Source organism: Pituophis catenifer, unplaced genomic scaffold (genome assembly GCF_029215685.1).
Source record: "Pituophis catenifer annectens isolate HBS135680 unplaced genomic scaffold, rPitCat1.0.hap2 SCAF_11, whole genome shotgun sequence".
Classification (NCBI taxonomy): Eukaryota; Metazoa; Chordata; class Lepidosauria; order Squamata; family Colubridae; genus Pituophis; species Pituophis catenifer.
This window is the reverse complement of record NW_027256891.1, coordinates 3,481,297-3,498,139: the sequence shown is the minus strand read 5'-3', so window position 1 is coordinate 3,498,139 and position 16,843 is coordinate 3,481,297. Positions and strand designations below refer to the sequence as shown.

At 47.7% G+C, this 16,843-nt stretch overlaps 1 protein-coding gene across 1 annotated transcript in view; it reads left to right on the top strand.

Moving 5' to 3' along the window:
- EFNB1 (ephrin B1) overlaps positions 1–16,843 on the top strand; it is a 90,049-nt gene that overhangs the window by 63,868 nt on the left and 9,338 nt on the right. Inside the window, exon 3 of the mRNA XM_070951999.1 lies at positions 6,652–6,744. Coding sequence (XP_070808100.1) covers positions 6,652–6,744 — 93 coding nt within the window. The remainder of the gene's footprint in view (positions 1–6,651; positions 6,745–16,843) is intronic.

Sequence of the window (16,843 nt, the reverse complement as noted above, 5' to 3'; positions counted from 1 at the left end):
GCCCCTCCTGGGTGATCATCTACAACAGGGGTCTCCAACCTTGGCAACTTTACGACTTGTGGACTTCAACTCCCAGAATTCCTCAGCCAGCATGAGGAATTCTGGGAGTTGAAGTCCACAAGTCGTAAAGTTGCCAAGGTTGGAGACCCCAAGGTTGGAGACCCCTGAGGGCCAGGGAGAAAGTATTTATTTATTTATTTATTTATTTATTTATTTATTTATTTATTTATTTATTTATCCATTCATTCATTCATTCATTCATTCATTCATTCATTCATTCATTCAACTTGTATGCCGCCTTTCTCCGAAGACTCAAGGCGGCTTACAATGCATTTAAAAACCATATATAAAACATTAAAAGTTAAACCATTAAAAACAATTAAAACCCATTCACACCATTCATGGCCGGATCTCGCCAAATCGCAAGAGCGAGATCAACGGCCCCAGGCCTGCCGGAAGAGCCAGGTCTTCACCGCTTTCCGGAAGGCCAGTAGGATGGGGATGGTCCGGACCTCAGGAGGTAACTGGTTCCAGAGAGCCAGGGCAGCCACAGAGAAGGCCCTCCCCCATGAGCCCGCCAGCCGGCATTGTTTAGTTGACGGGACCCTGAGGAGACCAACTCTGTGGGATCTTACCGGTCGCTGGGAGCGATGCGGTAGAAGGCGGTCTCGAAGATAGCCTGGCCATGAGCCATGTAGGGCTTTAAAGGTAATAACCAACACCTTGAATTGTGACCGGAGACCAAAGTAACTTGGATTGATGCCCACTTAGGTCCCGTGTGTGGAGCAAGTCCATGTGAGATGCCTGAGGAGACGTCTTCCCAGTTATCTGGGAACAGTTTGACAATGTTGGATCTGAGGAAGTGGACAGAGTCCTTGATGCTGTCGGTTCTACCACCTGTCAGTTCAATCCTTGTCCCTCCTGAATGGTGAAAGCAGGTGGGTTCAGGCAGTGATTGATTAATCTCAGCAGGAGGGGACATTTTCGGGGGCTTTTAAGGAGGCCTGGCCTCCTTAAGAAACCATCACTTGATCCCACCTGCCTGGACAACTTTCATTTTGTTTCCTATCTTCCCTTTTTAGGGAAGGTGGTTCGAAAAGGTGGTTGCTTGGCAGCTTCAGACGGTCCTGGATGAAACTGATTATCTGGACCCTTTCTGGTCAGAATTCAGGCCCGGTTGTGGGACAGGAGCAACATTTAGTCAAACCCCATTTGGAATCCTGTGTCCAGTTCTGGAGATCTCACTTAATAAAGAGATTGCTAAAATTGAGCGAGTCCAGAGACATGAAGCAAAAATGGTGCAAGCTCTGAGAGACAATCTTGTTCAGGCTTGGTTACGGGACAGAAACGCCCTCGGTTGCTCATGTTGACAGTCTCTGGCGAGAGAGGAATGGGATAGTCCAGGGGTGGGCAATTGTGGTTCTTTTACAACCTGTGGACTTCAACTCCCAGAATTCCTGAGACAGCCAAGCTGTCTCAGGAATTCTGGGAGTTGAAGTCCACAGGTTGTAAAAGAGCCACGGTTACCCACCCCTGGGATAGTCCGTCCATCCTTGCTCTCCTTGACCTCTCAGATTCTTTCGGTACCATTGACCATGTATCCTCTTGGACCAACCACGGGATTTGGGGCTGTGCTCTTATGGTTTGGTTTCTTCCTCCAAGCCTGGTTCTTATCAGTGTTGATAAGGGCCGAGAGGTCCAGCCCATGGCCTCCCCTCTGTGGGGCACCGTAGGACTTGGGAGTCTCCCTCTGCTCCTGTTAAACAGGGTGGGATATCATCAGTATGCCAATGGACTCCGCTTTATGTCTCCATGCTGGGTGGCCCAAGTAATGCTGTGGCTGCCCTTTCATGGTGCCTGTGGCGGTCTAAACGGGGCAACAGTTTCAGCTGAATCTTGATAAGTTGGAGGAGCTGTGGGTGTGGGGCCCTTGGGATCCTTTATCATCTTACTTCTGGATAAGGTTGCACTGGCCAAGACAGACTCAGTGCACAACTTGGGGGTTATCCTAGATTTGCCATTCCTGGTCAAAGAACAGGAATGGTGGTTGTGGTTAGGAAGCCTTTGTGCGGCTTCCTAAAATGTGCCCTTTTCTGGATCTTGTGCTCAGTCACTCATTCCTTGATCATCTCATGTCTGGATTATTGCCATGTGCTCTGCATGGGGCAACCCTTGATGAGTATTCAGAGACTTGTTGGTTCAGGACACACAGTGGCACGGACTGTTCTGGAGGCCCCACCTGTGGCACATGTAACACCAGTGGTGAGTTCCTCCCGGTTCCGCCCGGTTCCGCCGAGCCGGTAGCGATGATGATATGACATCACCGAACCGGTTCTGCCCCCCCCGCCCCCCTGTGTTATTCTTACCTTTTATTTGGCCCCACCCCCAATCTATTGCTGCCTTCTGAGTCCCAGCTGATCGGCTAGAGGGAAAAAAACTGTTTAAACTCTGTGGGGCTTCAAAGGGCCGCCCTACAGCTGATCAGTGTTAAAGAAAACAAATGAGTAGACCGGTGCCTGCAAAAATAAATGGGTAGAACCCACCCCTGTGTAACACCATTGTTAAGTGAGCTGCACTGGTTGCTGATCTGCTTCCAGGTACAATTCAGAGGTGTTGATTATCATCACCTTTAAAGCCCTTTATAGGTCTGAAACACCTGAGGAACTCTCCTGCCCCAATGGCACTGCTCTGCCCCTCTTATTCGGGCAGAAAGGGCCTGCTGTGGAGCTCGCTGGTCCAGGAATTTCAGCTTTTCTGCCGCCGCTGCCCCTCTATGGAGCATCTTGATCCATCCCACCTGCCACTCTGGCCTTCCAGAAGGGCCTTTACGTCTGCCTCTGGGGCTGGAGGCACTCTGGGTTGGGGAGGGGGTTGGTGCAATGACAGGGAAGGCACCCCCCCCCCCCCCCCTGCTCCGCTTCAGCCCCTGGTTTTTGTAAATACTGCACTTAATCCTGTGTGGTTTTGTTTTTCTATATTTCTATTTTATTACATTCTAAACCGTCCAGAGTCATTTTGGAGAGCAAGATGGGCAGCGTGGTCATTTACATAGCAATCAATAAAAAGTCCTGGAAATTGCATGGATTTGTATGTGTCCCCCATACATGAAGAGGTGGTGTGGCTTGGTGTTTTTAAGCCCATTGAGGCCCTGTTGCTGGCAAAGTGGGGAGCAGAGGAGTTTTGGCACCCCCCCCCTTTTGCCTGGCTTCCGAGGCAGAGCAGGGAAGGTCTAGACCAGTGTCTCTCAACCTTGGAAGCTTGAAGATGGGTGGACTTCAACTCCCAGAATCCCCCAGCCAGCGCTGCTGGCTGGGGGATTCTGGGAGTTGAAGTCCACCCATCTTCAAGCTACCAAGGTTGAGAAACACTGGTCTAGAAGGAGGCTGAGAAATGACTGAATTCTGGTTTGTTCTGACCAGCTGCCACTCCCCTCCCTTCCCCAGGGACAGCAGAACGGACATGAGTTGGGCTGACCTACTGTGGTATGGGGCCATAGGTCTGCATCTTTGGGGTGTCTACAGACTTGTAAATGATAGCGAGGATAATAGATGAAATTGGGAGCCTCTGAAAATGGAGAAGCTTTCGTTGGGGAGAAGCAACAAGAGAAGAGAGAAGTGACCAGCTGATCGGGAGGGCTGAGAAAAATAAGCCGAGAGTGAGATATTGGGGGAGGGGGTGTTTGGGGCCTTTTGCCACCCGTGACCACCTATGTTTTATGTTTGTTTTATGTTTTATTAGATTTATATACTGCCCTACTCCCGAAGGACTCAGGGCGGTGAACAGGCACAGAATAAAATACATAGATACAAAAGTTAAAAGACATAATTAAAACCAGATTAAATAATTTAGCCCGAGACAATTAAAAAATCCCAATAATTTAAAACAGATTAAAATTTCGATTTTAAAAATTTTTTAAAACGGGGGAGAAAATTAGGCCAGGCTGGCTTGCTGAAATAGGAGAATCTTAAGAGCACGGCGTGCTCTTAAAGTGCGTAGATTTGGGATCCTCCATATCTCTGGGGGGAGCTCGTTCCAGATAGTGGGTGCCTCCACAGAGAAGGCCCTCCCCCTGGGGGCCGCCAGTCGACACTGTTTAGCTGACGGCACCCGGAGGAGCCCCTCTCTATGAGAGCGTACCAGCCGGTGGGAGGCTGCTTGTGGTAGTAGGCGGTCCTGCAAGTACCCAGGTCCTGAGCCATGGAGCGCTTTAAAGGTGGCAACCAAAACCTTGAAGCGCACCCGGAAGACCACCGGGAGCCAGTGCAGCTCGCGCAGGAGAGGTGTCACATGGGAGCGCCATGTTGCTCCCATAACCACCTGCGCGGCCGCACTCAACTATGAATTCATTAGTTGTATTCATGGGGAGGAAAGAGAGTTGCACGGTTTCACTTATCATTTTAGGGAGGTCTGCTAGCTGTTCTCCTTTTCATCTCCCCTCCCTCTCCATCCTCTGTTTTGATCTCCCTTTTCCCCATCCAAAACCCGACTTTGAAGTCAGGAGGTCTTGCCTGGACCCTGCTTCTGTCGTCAGGGTCCTCATTGCTCTGCAGCCCACAGTTGCCCAGAAGATGGGCGAGAGGGAGATGCACGAAGCAGCCTTTGTGTGTCCGGCACATGTGGATTTGCACTAGTTAAAATTAGGCCGTGACGCAAGGGCCGCACTGAGATGCGCCTGGAGCAAGGAAAAAGCAGGCCTGGCCTCCCCTTTCTGGTGCCTTCAAAGGCCCGTCCTTACGCCTTCCTCATGCGCCAAATATTTGTGCTCCACGGTTGCTGAAGCTGCAGTCAAGGCCTCCTGGGGAGGCCTTTCTTAAACTGCCCTGTGGAAGAAGGGTCAGCAATCTTTTCGTGCCCAGGTGTGATCTCCTCTGGTGGGCTACGGCTGTTGCTTTCAAGATCCAGATCCTGCGAATTGCATGGTCCTTGGATGAAGCTCTGTAGGGGAGGGAGGCTAAACTCTCGTTCTCTTTTAAAAAGCTCTTTTTTTTGTGCGGTTCAGTGCTTCTCTTCCAGAGATACTGTACGTACGTAGGTGCCCACGGAGAACCTGTTGTGAAATACAGGCTATGTGGTGATCTGGATTCATCGGAAGCGCCCACGTTGCACCTGGCAGGACCTCCTGAAGGCAGATTCATTCTCTGGGCCGTCACGTGTAACAGCCATAAAACTTCCCCTTTCATCTCCAATGGCTTCGTAGCCTTGTTTGCCAGCCTCTTATGGAAACGTTTTGGCATCCTGTCTCCATCCTGTTTTGATTCCGACTGGTTGCATCTTACTTTAAATTAAGGGCGCTGAAGCAAAAGTTTAGAGTCTCCTACTTAAGCAGGGGGCTGGACTGGATGACCTCCAAGACCCATTCCAGCTCTGTTGCTCTGTTAAGTACAACTCCTAGGGTCACCCAACTCCACACACAAGAGACATGCCTTTGGGGGCTTCTGATGGGGGAGGGGTTTTTCTTTTCAGGATCCTGGTGGTAATGGGGTGGGGTGGGAGAAGTTCCTCCCTCTCTGCCTTGTCTGCGCCCTACCTGGGGCCCCTTTATTCTCCCCCAGACTTTGTGGGGTGGGGGGTCTGCCTGTGCTGCAGTGCTAATTAGGTTGGGTTCTGAGGGGAGCAGAGGAGGCCAGCCCCTCCACCTCCCCCCCCAAGATCTGCACAATGGATAGAAAGGGGGCAGGAAGGCAGCCAGAGCCTGCCTCCCCCCCTCCCCTTCTTGCCTATTTTAAGAGAGAGCTTGTTAAGTGGAGGGAGAGACACAAAAGGACCTGCTCTTTTTGGCATGCCCTCCCAGGGACTGTCCTAATCCCTTGGGGGGGGGCAGCGGGGGCTGAAGGCTCTGTGTATGTGTGTGTGGAGGCTTTTCTTCCCGCACCATGAGTGCCCTGACAGCAGCAGGACAAGCAGGGTCTCCATAATGGGGTGTCACCTTTCTCCCAATCTTGGGAGATCTGACCGTCTCCCCCTCCCTGTTTGGCCTTCCAAAAGAGCTGAAGACCCAGCTTGGCCAGGGGGCCTAGGGGTCCAAAGGGTCTGCCCCCTTCTGGATTAGGAAAGACCCACCTCTTCCCTGGGTACTTTGTCTTCCTCTTTGTGCCTTTTGAACAGCATTTATTACTGTTTTTACTTTTTTGCTTTATTATTTTAATGTTTAGTAGTTTTATTGTTTGTAAGCTGCTCAGAGTCATCTCTGGACAAGGTGGGCCTCACAGAAATGGAATACAAATGAAAAACTAAATCTGGGGCCTCTGAGCTGGAGGGATGCTGAGGCTCTAGGAACCAGCAGCCGCTTTGGGCAGGACTGGCCCAACCTCCCTCTGCAGAACTGGCAGCCCCTGGCAGCGTGGGAGTGGGGAGGGGCAAGATTAACTATAGATGTTAGTCACTTTCCCTCTTTTTGACCCCTTTAGCATTTTAAAGAGGGAATGGCCACCGTGATGGGCCACTCTGGATGAGAGCAAGCCTACCTATGTGGGACAACCTTCCCCAGGCGGAGTCATGGCAGCTCTGGGCGGGGTGTGTGGGGGGAGGCCCTCAGGCCCACCGTTCACCTTGCCTCTCGTGCGCTGTGAGTGGAGGAGGGTCCCTCGGCATTGCACTGTTGTCCTCCTCGCTTTCCACAGCCCTGATACCTTTTTTTCTCTCTCTTTGCAGCCACGTCCAACGGGTCCCTCGAGGGCTTGGAGAACAGAGAAGGCGGGGTGTGCCAAACCCGCTCCATGAAGATCATCATGAAAGTGGGACAGGGTGAGTTGTGCGGGCATTCTGGGTGCCTTCCAGGACAAGCGCGGGTTCTCTGAGATCCTTGGGGCGAAGATGGGGAGACCTATAGAATGATCTGGACTTGAGCTTGGTGTCATGGTAGGAGATGACCTTTAGGGGCCTTGAGTGACTTGGGTCCTTCCCAGAATGACCAGGGACCTGGAGAGGTTCAGTTGAAGCTCTTTGTGGAACTCCTTCGCGTTCCAGATGTTCTTGGCCTAAAGTACCATCCGTAGCTGTCCTTTCCCCAAACTGCTCCTTCCAAATGAGCAGAGGCTCCTCGTTGTTTCAGCAGAGTGGCTGCAGCCCTTGTCCCCAAATAGAGGAGCACCTGACTGATAAGAGGGATTGGCTGCCCCTCTCTCTGCATGGTGTAAAATTAAGAATCTCCCCCCCCCCCTTTCGCAGGTTTAAATTGCCTTGATTCAGGAAGCTAAATAAAAACTCAGAAGGCAGCAATTGTAAAATACAAAGCGCTGAAAAGACATAAAGGGGTAGGAGGAGGGAATTTTGGAAATGCCTTCAGTGCTATCATTTCAGGCAAGAGAGATGTTCTAGCTAGGAAGCCTTTGAAAGAGCAGAAGAAAGTTGGGGCGCAGAGCCGGTATAGGAGAAGCTGGTGTTCGGAAACTGGTTTCAACATTGGAGTCTCCAAAGTAGCTTTGATTTCACTTTCAAGCCAGTTTATGGCAAAAAAAAATTTACCCGTGTAGTAGAGGAAGCTTAACAAAATACCCTGCATCATTAGATGATTACGAGAGAAGGAGGGGGAAAGGCATTAAACCCATTTAACGCCTCAGAATATTAAATATTAAATATTAAAGACCTTTTTTTGCACCTGCTTCATTCCGTGTGAAAGTTGATGCCAGAGAAAATCCTCTGAAGACCCTTTTCCGTGCTGGTGCTAATGTCCAGGAAGCTCTTTTGCATGGCCTACAGAAGTGATGTGGGCAGAAAATGGCAGCCTTGCAAAGAAGGGAACCAGGAGGCAGAATTCCAGACTGAGATTTCAGCAAGAAAGTCAGTGCAGTCAAAGTAGCATAAGAATGTAAATGTGCTTAATGAGATTTGCCAAAACCGACTCCAGTAGCACTGGCCGTATACATCCTGGACAAATAATACGAAATACAACCATCTTAACTTTTCATAGGAGATCTGCCGTGATGACATATTTCAATCTGATAGCAATTGTGGTAGATCCAGCTAAGCAAAGCTACTGAAAACTGGGCTCCAGGACAACTCACCATGGTCAGTGAGCTGGTCGTGGCGATTTGTCTACAGTGAGTTGACCGTGGCAAAAAGGCTATGGCGAGTTGGCTGTGGCAAGTTGTCCTATTCCGTGAAAACTGGCACGTTTTGTTGAGGTTTTTGAAAAAGTCACATCTTTGTGGACTTTTAACTGTTGGTTAAAAAGTTGAGTTCTGGCCCACTGGGATGGGTGGGACTTGGTTTTGTTCAGAAAAGTTGATGCAGCCACTTCTGGGCTGCAAAGGAGACCTAGGAAATGCTCAATGGTACGGATGCCATGATGCCACCAGGATAAAGTGCTATTTCCAGGGTTGGGGAGTGTAGAGAGGAAATGGGCGCATAGGAGCCTTTGACTGCTCACTCAAGGAAACTCACAGGGTTTCTGGGAAAGACAAAATGCTGTGGAAGTGAAATGGGTGATTGGAGGGGAAGAAGGACACCCTGGAAAACGAGCCAAGTAGACAAGCAGGGGAGCTGCCCAGCATTATCCCACAGTCCTTTTGAAGATAAGAGGGTAGCAGGTGAGGCCCATGCTTGATTTCTTCCAGGGTTGAATAGCAGCAGACACACCTTGGATGAGGACTTGGTGTGCTTGCTAGCATTAGCTGATTGACAGGTTTTGTTCTTTTCAGTTTAATCTCTCCTGGCCCAAACAAAGACAGATGGAAGGGTAGAAAGCTTTTTTCCTGGTCTGAAGCAAAACGCCTCAACCTTTGGAGGCTGGGATCAAAGGGCATGTTTGCTTGGCGCATGCAGTGCCAGCCTTCTTGGATCACAGGAGATCCTTGTGTCTCTTTGACAGAATGCTGTTGGCTGTTGAGAGGCCAAGCATTCCATGATTCCGAGGACCAGTGTTAGTTACTTGGCAAATAAACTACAATGCATGTTGATTGAGGACGTGTGCATAGGAGCCATGATGGCGCAGTGTAGAATGCAGAATGGCAGGCTAACTCACTACTCACTGCCAGCAGTTCGATCCTGACCAGCTCAAGGTTGACTCAGCCTTCTACCCTTCTGAGGTGGGTAAAATGAGGACCCAGATTGTTGTGGGAAATAGGCTGATTCTGTAAGAGAGGGTTATAAAAAGGACCATGAATCGGTATATAAATCTTAAGTGCTAGTGCTGTTGCTATCTCTGCTCTTTGGATTTCCATCCGAGAGGCCCAGAGACGTAAAGAGGAACGCCTGTGCCTGAGGACGTTGAAGAAATACCAACCTCTGTGCAATTTTAATTGGTTCATGTTCTTGATACTGGAAAGGAAGAGTCAAGTCTGTGCAGCTGTAATTCTGTGGTAAAATCAGAACGAAACGCAGAAGCTTTAATAGGTCTAAGTTGAAGGCAGCTGGGACAGATTTGTAAAAGCCAAAGGCTCTTAGAATAGGGAGTAGTTGGACCTGTGATATGAAAAAGTTCTGCCTTTCTCAACTGGAGAAGAGAGGCGATGGGCAAATTGTGATTTTGTATGGGTTCTCGTTGGCAGGTCTTTTTGGTCTCCTGCCTGCTTTTGAGCAGAAAAATAATTTATGTGTGATTTCCAAAATGGTTGGGTCTTGTCTGTGCTTGTTTTGGCCGTGTGGTGTATATGTGTGTTTTGATATTAAACTTGCTTAATTCCCTCTCTGTCATTGCTTGAAATCAGTTTTTGGGATTGTTTTCAGCCCAGTGTTGGCATTTTTGCCAAAATTGTAAGGGGGGAAATTGGAGAAGGGAGTCTCTGAGAGTTGACCTCTTTCCCAGGGCTGGATAGTGTAGTAATTAAAGTGCTGCCTTTGGTGTGGGAGTCTGGGGTTCAAATCCTGGCTGCTATCTGCCTTACCAGCAGAGACCCCTGAGGCTTCACCTACCCACCTTAAAATGTGAGAGTGACCCAAAATAGGAGAGCCATGCTGGATTAACAAGGCCTTCATCAGATGTTGAGGAACCAGAGCAATCTAATGATACATGGGAACACAAATGAGAGAAGAGTCATCAGATACCCTGTCGGTATTGTGAACAATACCACTTGGAGGTGTCCACCCCAAGTCCAACATACACCAGCTGGAAAGAGGATGGTCAGAGTCTGGTGAGTTTCAAAGCCATGGTCCTGGTTGAAATCGGGGCATCCAGAGGACATCAGCAAGATGGCACCCAAAGATGAGCTGCTGAGAGAACGCCTGAGGCCGCAGCAGATGTGGGAGGAAGATCAGGCAGAAGGCATGCCATGGCAAGACGAGAACCTGCCTGGAATGTACCATCGACAGATGGGTGAGATGGCAGATGTTGGGAAATGCTACCAGCGGCTGCAAAGGGCTGGATTAAAAGAGAACTGAGGCCCTGATCATAGCAGCACAAGAGCAGACACTAAGCACCTGATTCATGGAATCAGGGATCTACCACACTAGACTGGATCCAAGTTGCAAACCATGCAGAGAGGCCTCAGAGACAGTCCAAGGTGCATACACTCTATGTACACAAGCAAGTAGCTGGCATTGGGTACAGGAACATCTGTGGAGAATATGGGCTAGACCCTCCTGAGTTTAAATGGGAGAACCCACAGGAGATCATGGAGAATACGAAAGCTAAGATCCTGTGGGACTTCCAGATCCAGATCCAGGCAGGGAGGCACTGGCCAATCAACCAGATATTGTGGTAGTAGACAAGGCCCAGAGGACAGTGGAAGCGATAGGCGGAGCAGTGCCTAGTGACAGCAACATCAGGGAGAGAAGGAGCATGAGAAACTGGAGAAATAGCAGAGCCTGAAGGAGGACTAGAAAGGATGTGGAAGGTCAAGGCCACAGTGGTGCCCAGCAGTGTGTGTGTGTGTGTGTGTGTGTGTGTAGGAAGCCGAGTCTGGGCTGGCCAGAGTGCAGGGCAGCCCAAAGGCTGGGCTGGGGGCAGCTGAAGTGCCCCCTGCACTCATAAATGAGGCTGGCTGTCAAGGGACAGAATTCCAAGAGCCCTGGTGGCACAGTGGTTAGAATGCAGTATTGTAGGCTAAGTCTGCCTACAGCCAGGAGTTCGATCCTGACCAGCTCAAGGTTGATTCAGCCTTTCATCTTTTTCGAGGTTGGTAAAACAAGGACCCGGATTGTTGGGGGCAAGAGGCTGACTCTGTAAACCACTCAGAGAGGGCTGTGAAGCTCTGTGAAGCGGTAGCTCAACCTAAGTCAGTGTTTCTCAACCTTGGTAGCTTGAAGATGGGTGGACTTCAACTCCCAGAATCCCCCAGCCAGCAGCGCTGGCTGGGGGATTCTGGGAGTTGAAGTCCACCCATCTTCAAGCTACCAAGGTTGAGAAACACTAGCCTAAGTGCTATTGCTATTCTGATCCCATGGCCACTGGGGCTGTGCAATACTTGGAAGTTCAAGGATCAGGCATAAGTGCCATTCATTCAGCCCTCTTATAGCTTCACATGGTCGTTAAGCGAGGACTGCTTCTAACCATTTGTTAAAACAATCTCCAGGTATACACTGGAGACAAGAAGACCTTCAAGGCTCGTGATTCTGTGACCTGGTAACTGACTAGGAACAGTGGCCACCTCTTTACTCCAGCGTAAGACTCAGGAGGGCCGCCCCAGAACCAGTGGGATTTCCAGATAACTTTTAACTCGGGTTAAAGACAGAAAAGCCATCTTCCCACTTGCCTCCGTGCTTCCGGTTCTCCCATTGTTTATAGCTGTGCTACTCGGTCTCCTGGATGCTCGCCTTATAAATTTGATAGGATATCAGAGAGGTTTAAAGCTTTTATCATCCAGTGTGAGATATACGAGACCAAGTAAATTTCCCAGAGAGGTTATTCTTAGATGGAATTTATACACGGGGAAGAATTTTTCGAAATGCCAAATGCACAATTTCAATTATAGATAATAGTGACCTCCTTCTGGATTATTAGGCCAATTTTGTGCTTAAGCCACAATCTGTTTTTGATGGCCTTGCCAGCAGGGAAATGCTAGTTGTTAAATTTGCTGATTGTGCTAAGATTAAAAACAGAGTGCAGGTGTATAGTTAGCTAAATTTAAATTTTAGTTCTAGAGGTGCAGGCTGGAATTAATTGGCTTTAATTGACCTATTTAAAGGAGGTTTATCTGAGGAATTGCAAGATTAGCTAGTTTGACGGGCATAGTAGACATTTCAGAGGAGCTGATCCAGTGGTGAAATCCAATTTTTTTTTCACTACTGGTTCTGTGGGTGTGGGTTGGTGGGCATGGCAGGCGTGGCAGGGGAAGGATACCGCAAAATCCCCATTCCGTATCCACTCCTGGGGGAAGGATATTGCAAAACCTCCATTCCCACCCCACTCTGGGGCCAACCAGAGGTGATATTTGCTGGTTCTTTGAACTGCTCAAAATTTCTGCTACCGGTTCTCCAGAACCTGTCAGAACTTGTTGGATTTCATCCCTGAGCTGAAGTGTCACTCTGGTGGAAGTACAGGTAGTCCTTGTCTTAGAACAGTTCATTTAGTGACTGTTCAAAGTTACAACAGCATTGAGAAATGCAACTTATGACCGTTTTTCACAGTTACGACCTTTGCAGCGTTCCCATGATCATGTGATCAAAATTCAGGTGCTGGGCAACTGGTTCATATTTATGACGGTTGCAGTGCCCCGGGGTCATTCCCTTTTGTGACCTTCTGACAAGCAGAGTCAATGGAGGAAGCCAGGTTCACTTAACAACCGGGTAACTAACTTATCAACTGCAGTGATTGATTCACTTAACAACTGAGGCAAGAAAGGTCGTAAAATGAGGAAAAAAACTCACTTAACCAATGTTTCACTTAACAACGTAAATGTTAGGCTCAGTTGTGGTCATAAGTAGAGGACTACCAGTATTGGTCCTTTTTCAAGCAAGAAACTTGCTTTCTCAGTAAAAGGCCTCCCTTCCGAGACGATTAAGCGGCTCTTAGAGCCCTGGCATTTGGCTGCGCTTGTTATTCTTTGTCTACTTCAGACATGCATTTTTGAGCTTTAGCCTCTGATTATTTTATTGCCTGATCCCCACAATCACCCATTAGCAAATTTTACGATTCTACTTGACTTCTTCTCTGCCTGTTCCCATTGCGCTGGGGGCGGATTGGCTTTCAATTTTTAATTTGCAAATTGCCTGGGTAATAGAACCATTGCTAGTAATGCCCGTATTTGCCCAAAACATTGTCTGCAGAGTTTAAGGACTCTTCGTTCCTCTAGCCACCGATCAACAGAAAGCTTTACCTGCTTCACCTGCCGAGTATTCTGATGTGGCTGATGGATTTGGAGAGGAAGAAACTTCTCATCATGCTAACTTTGACTGTAGGCGCTGGAATCACTGATAAATGCGGGAAGCACCTTGATTTATATGACTTAGTTTGTTTCAAGTGGGAGTGGCGAACTATGGCCCTTTTGTGACTTGTGGATTTAATTCCCCACGCTGGCTCAGGAATTCTGGGAGTTGAAGTCCACCAGTCATAAAGTGGCCATAGTTCCCCACCTTTGGTTTAAAGGAACTGGGGACAATTCACTGAAAGAGTTTATAGGCATTCAACCACAACCCCAACGCTTTTGCGAATAAGATGGTTTATCCAAGAGCAGTTCGTGCTTTCCAATTTTTAAAGAGTTAGTGATTACTTACCTTCTCCCGCTGTTTGGTGATCATCTGGAATGATATCAGGAACCTAGCATTTTTTACTAAAATGGATCTTTTACTAAAATGGACTAAAAGTCTCACTGGTGTGAAGGAGGAACACAAACTCTGAATTGCTCTTAAATGTAGGGATGTCTTCCGGTTTGTCTAACAGCACCGCTTCAATCATTATGAGCTTTTCTGAAGGAGATTTTGTGTCATGGTCGACCGCTTTCCTAGTTGTTTGGCTACACAGGATCCTGATTTACCCTGTTACGAATACGTCAGGATTGTCTTTAAGCACCATTGCCTGCACAAGTTGCATGTTAAGCTAGGATAATATTTGGATTCCTTGAATGGTTGCATCTCTTCAGACAGCCTCCAAATGGGCATCCGGTTAAACTGGGATTTATCCTGTCTCTTGGCATCTTTCAAGGAATAGCAAGAGGTCTTTCTTTTGTCCCTAACCTTGTAATTGCACTAAAAAGCAGTCTCACTCCAGGCCCAGAAGCAAGTGTGGGCCTCTCAGCCCCTCCCTTGTCCTCCTGCGATGTTCTTCCCTCTTTTGCTCCAGGATCCTTCGGGTTTTGTGCCAGGCAGCCAGAGCGCTCAGCCCTGCATTTCTTCTATCAGAACAAACGTGGGGACTTGTCTCGTCATGCCAGCTTTGGACCCACGAGCCGGCTGTTCCCTTGGCAAAGCAGCCATGGATGCAGTTTACTACTTGGATTTGAAATCTGGCCATGGAAGTTTGCTCATTTTCTATTACGTTTGACTGCATCTGCTGCCCTTTTTTCTTGCCTTTTCAGTGGCAAGTGTAGGTCAAAGGCACGTCAGCTTTGGTTCTGACATCCTTCTCGGGTCATGTGATCATATTTTGGTGCTTGGAGTCTGCATTTAAGACCGTTTGCCACATCTAGGGTCTGCATGACCACAGCTTATGACATTTTTTGCTGGAAATCGGCATGTACTTCAGTTTTCCAGCAAAAAGGCACATTGCGGACAATGGGTTTGCTTAAGGACTGTGGATTTGCTTAATACTATGGTGATTTGCTTAAAGGCTGATGCAAAGAAATGTCCTAAAATTGGGTCAGTCACGTGATGACCCAGTTAATGACTGGCATGATTTATGGTTGTAATTCCAGGCTCAATAACGATGGTAAATCAAGGACCGCCTGTATGGCTTATTGGCTGCATTATGTTGTGCCTTCAAAATGATTTGGTTGCTTTTAATGAGGCAGATTTTGGCCACAACAGGCTTTGAAGGATCTCCCTGCGTTGCCAAAGATAGTCTCTTTTTTTACTACCATACCTTTATTTACTCCACAGACAATTTACAATTTCCTTCAAAATTGCTCTGCATTTTCTGTTACACCTTTAATCCTAAGCATTCTTTCCTCTCCTTGACTATATTCTTTTCAACTGTCTTCACTTCTTATAACTTTCTCTCCTCCACAGCATTTTTCATTTCATCGCTTCATTGAGCTTCTTTTTCCCATTTCTTTGCTATCACTGGATTCTTTTCTGTCTGCTCTGGGCAACTTAGACGTCCCTTTTCATCATGGCCACTTTTCATCCTCAAGTAGTGAATATTATTAGTTCACCCTGTTTACTGCAGTTCCTTTCACTTCTTTCCTTTTCCTTACTAAGCCTTTTCTGCCCATGACATCACCAAGTGGTGTTTTGTCCCAGATTCAGAACCTTTCATTGGTCAGCTTCCCTTGCCCACTCAGGCTTTCATTGTGAGCTCTGCATTTGGGTTTCTATTCATTCCTTCAGTGCCTGGACTTAAGAACAGACTTTTCAGTTCAACACTTTCCTTGAAACAGACTTCTAAACAGAAACTCAGATTATTCATTTAATAGTAATTCTAATTGCCATTAATCAGTGGTAAGTAAGGTCCTACACTTAGACAAGAAAAACCAAATATATAGATACAAAAGGGTGGGGTACCTGGCTCAAAGCAGTAACTGTGAAAGACATCTCTAGATGTTCTAGTTGAGGGGTCTCCAACTTTGATAACTTTAAGACTTGTGGACTTCAACTCTCAGAATTCCTCAGCCAGCTGGCTGAGGAACTCTTGAGAGTTGAAGTCCACAAGTCTTAAAGTTGCCAAAGTTGGAGACCCCTCAACTAATTGACCACTACTTAAATATGAGCCAGAAGTGTCCTGCAGCTGCCAAAACAGCCAATGCAGTCCTAGGCTGCATCAACAGAGGGACAGCATCGAGATCGATCACGAGAATATATTTTCTCCTTTCATTTCACTTGTTAATTCGTGTACTCCTCTTGTATTCCAAGTTGCCATACAAACCTCTTCCACCGTCATGGCCTTGGTCAGTCAAGGATGTCACTTGATGCTCTTTAATAGGGAAACAGAGTTGCCTTGAGCTGCATGCCACATTCCTTGTTAAGTAAGGGTACAGGAGTTGGGTGTGACATGCTTTGGGGATTAGTGCAACCACAGCCCAGCTTTATTGCAGTCATTTTCTATGCAAGCATGGCTCTCTAGGAAACATATCATTATGTGCATCCCATCAGCTGTTTATATGCATTAGAAAATACAGGTGGATAATCAACTGTAAGTTTCAGTACCAAAACTTGGCAGTTTGGAAAACTTTCATCTTGGCCAACAGTCTGTAAAGTGACGACTCCCATTGTGGAGCTATGGAATCGTGACTCGATTTCCAGAGAATACTTGAGAATGTAACTGTGTGATCCCAGGAAAAGAGAGATGCCACCTAGGAATTCTCTCTTCCTGGCCAGTTCCTAATGACTTGCAGGAGGACAAAACACCTTCATTCTAACAACACATTAAGGCGAACACTTGGACAGTGCAGGCCAATAGAGGGTTTTTCTTAAAAATCTATGTCTCCCCATTGCACTGAAGGGACCAGTCATAATTGTGAGCTGAGCCTCCACTGAATGAATGGAAGTAAACAACCATCCTGAAAGCTTAATTCTAGCTTTGGATGCAGCAGTCTGTCGGTTCCTGATAGGAAAGAGGGCAAAACAGCTGACTCTGGTGGCCACAGGCAAGTTCTCCATGATCTCGGGAGCTTCCAAAATCTGCCAATATCTCCATCCTTCCTTTTTTTTTTTGACTTCAGAAGAACCACTGAAATGGAGCAGCGTGTGACCTACAGCGTTGCATTTTTTTCCACAATTTGATTGCAGAACTGGAAATATATGTGAGCAGCTTCATAGCTGAACAGAAAGCAGACTTTCAACTTTTTCTTGGTCCTCATTTGAAGCTGTTTCT